At 38.7% G+C, this 9,474-nt stretch overlaps 1 protein-coding gene across 1 annotated transcript in view; it reads right to left on the reverse strand.

Moving 5' to 3' along the window:
- Window positions 1-7,442, reverse strand: part of LOC109376079 (3-hydroxymethyl-3-methylglutaryl-CoA lyase, cytoplasmic-like) — a 78,080-nt gene extending 70,638 nt beyond the window's left edge. The window contains exon 1 of the mRNA XM_019631779.1: window positions 7,308-7,442. Within this exon, the coding sequence (XP_019487324.1) occupies window positions 7,308-7,442 (135 nt within the window). The remainder of the gene's footprint in view (window positions 1-7,307) is intronic.
- Between the last annotated feature and the right edge of the window lie 2,032 nt (window positions 7,443-9,474).

Below are 9,474 nucleotides of genomic sequence, written 5' to 3' on the forward strand. Positions count from 1 at the left end.
TATATGATACTTGGTATGCATCTGAAGTATATTGTATTATATAAACATGACTTTTGGATATGACTTTGGGTCAACTGTATTTGCTTGGGTTTGGGCTACTTACTGAAAAACTAAGGAAAGATGTATAGCTCAAAAATATCCCATAAAAAATATCTACCTGAGTATAGGGGAAACAGAAGGGCAGGTGGAAGGTATAGAGTACAAGGAGAAGGTTGTGAAAGGTAACAGAAAGCTATGAGGTCATTGCAGAGCCTGAGTAACCTGTCTCTGAAATAAGAGCGATTCATTCAGTTTCATCCACCTCAGATTTTAAATGTTGGGTCTCAAAGTGAACTAATGATGGAAGCTGAACTGTATTATCCTAAGTCATTTGTAACTAACTGCAGTGTACTTACTTATAGAGATAAATCTAGAAGTTTACTAATATGTTAAATGAGAAAATTATATTAAATAAGTACAACATAATTTTCTTATAATTGAAGTTCCTCCTGGTCAACAGGCTGACATGATGTAGGGGAAGAAATATAGGTTTTGGAACCTGATACAGGTTCAAATCCAGCATCTCTACGAGGTATATGGCCTAGAGAGAGTTTTATCAACTCTCCGAGCCTCCCTTTCCTCATATTAAAAGTGAGAAACATAGGATCGTCTTTACAGAACTATAAGAGTTCAGAAGTTATGCAAAGCTAAAACCTTCAACAAAGTCACTGGACTAAGCTTGCTATCTGATAAAGAGTGGTAGATACTATTATTATTATTATTATTATACTATACAGTTTCCTTCCTAAGCTCTTATTGATGATGCTGTATTAACAGTTAATGTAGCATTTTGCATCACATGTTCTTTCATTTGTCCCAGGCAATCAGACAGAGCAAATATGCCAAAATAACACTAATGCCCCTAAATAACACTTTTTGATTGAGACAAAAGATTGACATTTTATTTCACAAGGTATCACTATCTTTTCCATCAAAAGGTCAACGCCTGTATACATTCTTCAAAGGGCAAAGGGATTTAAGAGATCCAGCTCTCAGAGATGAGTATTTTTGCAGACTTATGTTTCATCTCCTTTAGCTCAAGTTTTCCTCTCAATATTTTCTAGAGCGCACATTCAGCACAATTATAGTAAATTAAACATGAAAATCTTGTGATAGGGCATGGGGACTAAGTGATAGCAGACATTTATAAACGAAGCTCTGAATAACTACATCTGTTTCTCCACGGGTCTCACAAACTGTCTTTCAAGCACAGTCCTAAAACCTAGGCAAACAGAGCTCAAAATTGCCCTCAGCTTTCATGTTTGACCAGGTCCACAGCTTTCTGTAAAAGGCAGGGTTTGAACTGTGCCACAGCGTTTAAAAAAAGCAGACCTCTCAGCCCTTAAATCAAAATTCTCAAAACGTAGAAATTGTGTCTAACTAAAATAAGATTCATATTTTGACTTAAACATTAACCTATGATCGGCTTCTATTTCACAGTGAAATAAATACAGATTGAGGAAAGAATTTCAAAAGTGAATGCCAGACTCTGTACACCCAGTGGGTTACAGATGTATGAAAGTGGTGGCAGGGAGCCACTCCGTTTCCTTCAAGATCCAAAAACATTTGGAAGGAAACCCCAGAAGGAAAGATGTCTGACAGACACGTTCTCTTTGGGGTTTCCTGCCTCCTTGTTTGCCAAGCTTCCTAGACCCCATTGCTTGTTAATAAGGTTCACCAAAAAGACTTTATGAAATGCTGATTTCATAGAGTGCAACGTATATTGAAGGCATTTTCGTGCAGTTGAAGTTTCCTGCCATCTGCATTTCCTGGCTGCACAAATGCAAGGAAGCGTGACTTGGAAAGTTAAAAGCATAAGGTGACATTTGATGCACTTACTATCAGTGGGATATTCAGGCCAAACACTGAATCCCAAACCAGAGACCACAGCTTAGATTCTGCAACAGAGAAGCTGCCTCACCCTGAGGGGATCATTATACCCCTCCATGTTTCTACTACTTCTGTAAAATGGAATCACGAGTAGATGCATATTATACCCTCTGTGAATTAGCTCAATAAAAACACATTTGGAGAGTGAATGAAAAACTAGATTCTACTTTCTCCAAGCTTTACAATGAGAGCCAAGAAAGAAAAATATAGGTTTTCAAACTTCCAAATTATTAGCACCAGGATTTAAAAATATGCAGTATAGTCCAAGGTGAAAAATCATGTATAGCAGCTAATACCACTAATTCTAGTTTATAAAAAATATCTTTGATAAATTAAGTACATATTTTTGCTACTCAAAGTCAGTTAATTTGGGGAAAGGCACGTGAAGTGTATACTACAGATGTTTGACATATACGAAGTATTCAGTTCTATAAACATTTAAAGAGGAACTAAGTATTTAGGTCTTCTGGATAACAGAACAGTAAATAAAATAGTTTCATCCTTTGTGAAGACCTCAATCTTGCACTGCAAATATTATATACTTACTAAAAAGATATTTCAATCTATTCAACCATATTTGGTAGGGAACTCTACTTTAATGCAAAAAACAAAAATGGGTCCACAAACCGCTACATGAGAACTGGGGTTGGTGGGGAGGAAGAGAAGGGCATAAGAGAAATGCTTACAAGTTTCACCATTTGTAAAAAATGAGCAAGCAGCTTCAAACCAAATATGAAAAAGGCAATTTTTAAGATTAGAGGACTTTAAAATATTTTTGTTTTCATGTAAGAGACAACAGCTTACAAGTGTAACAAATAGAGACAGAGATAGATAGGTATATAGAAAGAGGTAGATACAGATATAGATTGATATGTATATATTCATACACATATATATTTATAATTAAATAAACCATGCTTCATGATTTCACTATATTAATTCTACCTATAAACCTTCAATAATCTTATTCTGACCAGGAATGCTTTCTCTCTAAGTCCCACTTGACCTCAAATCTACCTCCAACACAAAGACTATTTTATCATTCACAAACACCCCCTACACTGTACTAGACCAATTTTACAAGCTAGTGTTTTTAATTGAATTGCAAGAAAGGATTTCAGGGGGAAAAAAGTGCTGCAAATAAAAAACAGAATGAAGAAATGAGCTTTCAGAGGACATGACAACGAAGAATGAAAATGTGGCCTGAATAGTACCTTTGGGACTGAAGCTCTACTGGTTCTATCTCCCGTAATACTTTGTCCCTCCTTCCCCATCGTGGTCATCTCCACCTTGCAAGTATCAAGACAGCCAGAGCACAGCTCTTTCTCCCTCCATACCAGGGAAGGAAATAGCAGCTCCTAACACAAAGGGTGTTTGGAACTCACAGCTCTGCTCCCTGAACCACTGCCTAGAAACAACAGCTTTTGTGTGTATTTTATATTTTTCTGAGAACTTTTCCATTATTGTTATTACCTGGCTTTCACATAAATTATATGAAAAAAAGTTTTAAAATATAAATGTCTATAAACTAATGTTTTAAATTATCTTCATGTAAAATTCTTTATATAAAGTCTGATTTTAGAATAAATGTTTTGGGAACAAGCCATGCCAATATTATATTCTGTAAGAAAACAACAACAACAACAAAATAGCTCATCAAGATGGTTAGATCCGGGAGAAGAAATTCTCCTGTTCATTTGGGAATGAATTCTTATCATTCAGAAAGAAAGACTGTCCAAAAGAGAAGATGGCACACTCTGGGAATTTAAAGACAACTTCCTGCCTGCTGAATGATTATGATTAGGCTCTACACTGTTGCAAAATATGCCCATGTTCACAAATGTTCTGGATGGTCCCATTAAAGTATCCCCATGTCTTTGACCGTCATGGATCATGAAGTGAAATATTCACAGGCTCAAGAAGATAACCTGGATGTCCAAGGCAGGTAGGTATGTGAATAAAGAGAGCTAGTCCTGTTAAAGGCAATCATATGTACTTCATTTTTTAAGTGCAGCCTCAGCCAAACAAAACATTTGCAAAGGTTAAATCCAGCTCACCTGTAGAGTAGTTAATTTGCATCTCCTATTTAAACTCATAATAGATCAGCAGGAGGAAACTGGAATTCTATTTGTTGCTTTTAGTATTAGGGCTACAAGCAGGCTGGGCCATCACTTTCAAATCAGAATTTCTATTAAAATGATATTATCCAATATATGATTTTGCTTCATCTCTTTTAAATACTATCTGTTATATAAGAGTGACCCATAAAGTTATGGGTCTGCAGTCTAGCCCCTTGGTTGATCAGGGGAAGTAAAGCAAAACAAAAATAAAAGCTAAACTTGGAAAGGAACAGACGAGGAGAGAAGAAAGGGTCAGGGAAAGTTACAGCACAGAGTGAATAAGCATAAAGAAAGCCAGAAGACTTGGAGAAGTTCAGAGCTAATGAAAAAAACAAGAACACAGGGTCGGGGAGGGAAGGATGTGAAAGCCAGCTGGAGTAAGAGAAAGCAAGGAATATAGGAGCCAACAGAAATCCAAGGACAGAAAGTATTGGAGATTGAAGGGAACAGGAAATTTATTGGAAACCAAGTTGTTTTTCCTTTTGTATCCAATGCAACTCTATTCCAGGCAGAACTCTAGTCTCAACCTCAAAGAGGATAGAAGGGAAGTTGAAACTCACAGGAGTGTTTCATGGGCAGGAGCCAGGAGCTCTGGAAAGACAGTTTAGAGGAAACATGATATGACAGCAGGCCCTCTGACAGCAGATACAGGGATAGGAGGGTGGCAGCATCACCCAGCCCTGTGTTTTCTAAAATGAGGTGAAGTAAAAACAATGACAGATAGGCAGCAACTCAGAGCTACTGAATCGGAATGCCCAGTGCATTCCATAAACACCTCAAGTGATTCCTATCACTAGAAAATGTTAGGAAGCACTGGTAGAGCAGTGATACTGGGGGGCTCTGGAACTAGAACTGCCTAAATTAAATTCCTAGCTCTGTTATTCACTAGTTGTTGACCATGAACAAGTTATTTAACCTTTCTGCCTTTCAATTACTCAAATCTATATAATGGACTGCTGTGAGGATTAAAGGAGTTATTGCATACAAAGTAGTTAAGGCAGTGCCTGGTACATATTGAACACTTAATAGTGGTAGCTATATAAAATAGTGGTAGCTCTATAAAAGTAGCTATATAAAGAACACCTACAAAATAACATTCAATTGATCAAAAAATAAAATATGAGAAAGATATAAAAAGGGCTGCATCTCTTATAAAATACCACGGAGCATACTTCCCAGTGTCACAGAGACCAACCCATAACCCTCAGGGTTTCCGCCCCTTGTCTCAGCATTCAGGAGCCAGGTATTTCAGGAAATCAATATGTGAAACGCCTTAACAAAAACTTTTTTTTTTCCTTCAAAAGAACATATAAGTCAATTCAAATTAAAAATCTAAATAAAGTCTGATCAAATCACAATCTCAAGTCTCCATGACTTTAGAATGTAATGAATCCAGGAGTTGGCTGATGCTAAGACCTACATCCATCACAAGCTGTCAAGGATCGTTCACCTGCTCGTCCACCTTATTTCATAGTTCCGTTCTCTTTAGTCATTTCTCAGTAGATTATTCCCAACAATCATCTACTTCTTCTGTAGAACCCCATGTAGTTCTCTGCTCGTCGCATTATGGTAAGACTCAAATCTCTTTATTTTTCCAGCGTGAAGCTCAGCTCTACCATAACAAGCCCCGCCGCATTCGCAGCCTCTTTACTGAACATCCCAACCATCTTATGGCCTTAGCTAAAGCCTTGATCATCTTTATGAAAAGTACCTGATCTGTAACCTGCTCATGTAGAGGCTGCCTAGTTTCCTATGCCTTGTTTAGTGAGTGGAAGAATGGATGGCACATATAGTTTCCATCACTTCTTTAAGACTGTTAATCCTTCTTCTTTTTTAAAAGAAATTTTATTGGGGAAGAGTATGTTTTTCCAGGACCCATCAGTTCCAAGTCAAGTAGCTGTCTTCAATCTAGTTGAGGAGGGTACAGCTCACTAGCCCATGTGGGAATTGAACCAGCAACCTCGGTGTTATGAGCCTGAGCTAACCGGCTGCCTCAATCCTTCTTACTTGAATAAAAACTGCTCCTTTGAGATCCATGTAATTTGGTCATACTGTCTTTTATCCCTGCTTGAGGACTCGTATCTCCCTTATATACCAATGCCATTAGAAGTTAGCTCGCCATTTTTCCCTTCATCCAAAATGTTGACACTATTCTGCAGAGTTTTCAGTGTCCTGGTGAACCTTCCATCCGATATTTGATTTCCAGTAAAATTCACTGGAATTTTATTCCGTTCCAGACATTAATTCACATGGTCATACAAAGGACTTATTATTCTGTGTGACTGCTTACGTATTTAGCCTCTGACCACAAATATCTACATTTTCAACTTTCTAACTCTGTTGTGCCCATGACTAAAATATTTGGCTTTATCAGTATTACAAGTCTTTGGAAATGTGCTTTCACTTCATCTGTCAGATATCTTATGTCAAGAAAGAGGGTCTTGAGAATGGCAATGTACCTGGTAACACGCTATTTGAGAAACTATGGTATCATAATAATGAAACAAACTTTTCTCAAGATGAAGAAGTTCATTCTGTGAAATACATGTTTTGTTCCAAACAATACTATTGATTTAAATATACAATAAGAATACCAACATGTATAAACAACCTCAAATATAAGAAACATAAAGTGATGAAGCTGATAAATATGGCATAAAATAGGATAAACATAAATAATCACATCACACATAAAGTTAAATTCACCTAATTAAGGATTCAGACAATCAGATAAGTAGCTTATAAGAAACACATTTAAAGAAAAATAACAGAGAAATTGACATCTATTGTCTAAGGCAATTACTTTTTAAAAGACTAAAATTCAAGACGAAAGGGTACGTAAATGCTATGCTTCCCTTCTCTGACAACCACATCAAAATTACAACTAAAGTGCAGAGCAACCATCATTGAGAATCATCTAAAGTCTAGCTGAAACAAAGTCTTATATAAAGATATACAGAAGAAGCCACATAGAAACTGGCAGGAGGTGAGGAACACAGAACAGGCTCGCCCTACACTTGTGTGTAGCAGTTAAAAATTGGGAGGAATATCTTGGCTGCAGCGTTTCCCCTTGAGGAGTGAGGGGTCCCAGGCCTACACCAGGCTCCTCAGTCCAGAGCTCCAGTGCTGGGAAGAGAGGTACCTGTAACTTCTGGCTGTGAAAACCAATGGGGATTGTGGCTGACTGAGAAAGAGGGTGGCTAGAGTCCCAGGTGCTCCTCTTAAAGGGACCACACACAGACTTCCTGACAGACTAACTTGCTCTGAGCTCCAGCACTGGGTCAGCAGCTGGAAAAGTGCCAGGTCGATGGTGGAAGAAACTGAATTGTCTGGCTTCAGGGCAAGGGCTGGAGTGGCGGCTCTCTCCCAGACAGAAGTGCTGACAGGCACCATGGTTCCTTTGTTGAGCATTCAACCCCACCCAGTATGCAGATGCAAGGGGCCACCATATCTGAGTCTCCATTAACCTGGATAACATTGTTCAGCCCACAAGGTGATTCCCTGAAACACCTCCCCACCCAACATGTGGGCCCAACCAGGCAGCTTCCTGTGTCTCTTCCATACAAACGGCCTGTCTTGGTTTATGCTGTGGACTTTCTTAAATTCTCTCAAAGGTTTGCAAGACCCAAGCAAGCAGCACCTGACCTTGACATGTCCCGTACCACTTGCTAAGCAGTCCTGAACCTGTACTAATAGCAGCCGGCCATGGTTCACAGCTCAGCCTCTCTCAGACACCTCCAAGCTCTGCACAAGTGGTGAGCATCTGCAGATCTCTTTGTAGTTCATACCAAGTGGCCCCAGGCAGGGCACAGGCCATGGCTGAACTTGGCCTGCACCAGAGCCCCTCCTAAGAGGCCTTAGAACCAACACACCTGGTGGCCAACTTCAGACCACACCAGAGCACCACCAAACCAAATCCACAAACAACGCATCCAACGGGCAGACTAGGCATGCACCAGAGTCTTGCTAAAGCAAATCCTGCTCCATAGTGTCAGCCTCTGCACAACAGCTCCTCCACTGTAGTCACAACCAATCATCCTGAGGGTCAATCCCTCCCACTGACTTGCAAACAGCAACTAAGGCTCAACTACAACAGGAGGCCACATATAGCCTACACAAGGGACACCCAGCTCAGGTGACCAGACAGATTCTACCACTGGGTCCAACAGGACACCTACTATATAAGGCCACTCTAAACTGTAATCAGGAGATATCACAGCCCTACCTAATACATAGAAACAAACATAGGGAGGCAGCTAAAATGGGGGAACAAAGAAACATGTCCCAAATGAAGGAACAGAACAAACTTTCAGAAAAAGAACTAAACAAAATGGAGACAAGTGATCTACCGGATGCAGAGTTCAAAACACTGTTATGAGGATGCTCAATGATCTCAGGGAGAACTTCAACAAAGAGATAGAAAACATAAAAAAGAACTAGTCATAAATGAAAACAATGACTGAAATAAAGAATACATTAGAGGGAACCAATAGCAGATTAGACAAAGCAGAGAACTGAATGAGCAATTTGGAAGATAAGGTATCAGAAAGCACCCAATCAGAACAGAAAAAAGAAAAAAAGAAAAAAAATGAGGATAGTTAAAGGTGTCTTTGAGACAACATCAAGTGTACCAACATTTGCACCATAGTGGTACCAGAAGGGGAAGAGACAGATAAGGAACTAAAAACATATTTAAACAAGTAATGATGGAAAACTTCCCTCGCCTGGCAAAGGAAATAGATATACAAGCTCAGGAAGCACAGAGAATCCCAAACATCATGAACCCAAAGATGTCCACATCAAGACGCATCAAAATTAAAATACCAAAGGTTAAAGACAAAGAAAGAATATCAAAAGCAGAAAGAGAAAAGCAGTTAGCTACCTACAAGGGAGATTCCTTGTAGGTAATCAGACTGTCAGGCTGTCAGCTGATTTCTCAACAGAAACTCTAGAGGCCAGAAAGGACTGGAACAAAATATTCAATGTGATAAAAAGCAAGGACCTACAACCAAGATTATTTTACCCAGCAAAGCTATCATTTAGAATTGAAGAACAGATAAAGAGTTTCCAAGACAAGAAAAAGTTAAAGGAGTTCATCACCACCAATCCAGTAATACAAGAAATGATAACGGACTTCTTTAACAAAGAGAAAAAAAAAAGGCTTAAAAAATATGAATAAAATGGCAGTAACTACATATCTATCAATTACTTTAACAGTAAACGGATTAAATGCTCCAATCAAAAGACAGGGGGCCTGAATGGATAAGAAAACAAAACACTTATATATGCTGCCTACAAGAGACTCACTTCAGATTGAAAGACACACAGACTGACAGTAAAGGCATGAAAAAAAGTTATTTCATGAAAATGGAAACAAACAAACAAAAAGCTGGGGTAGCAATACTTATATCACACAAAATTGATT

Source organism: Hipposideros armiger, unplaced genomic scaffold (genome assembly GCF_001890085.2).
Source record: "Hipposideros armiger isolate ML-2016 unplaced genomic scaffold, ASM189008v1 scaffold_1046, whole genome shotgun sequence".
Classification (NCBI taxonomy): domain Eukaryota; kingdom Metazoa; phylum Chordata; class Mammalia; order Chiroptera; family Hipposideridae; genus Hipposideros; species Hipposideros armiger.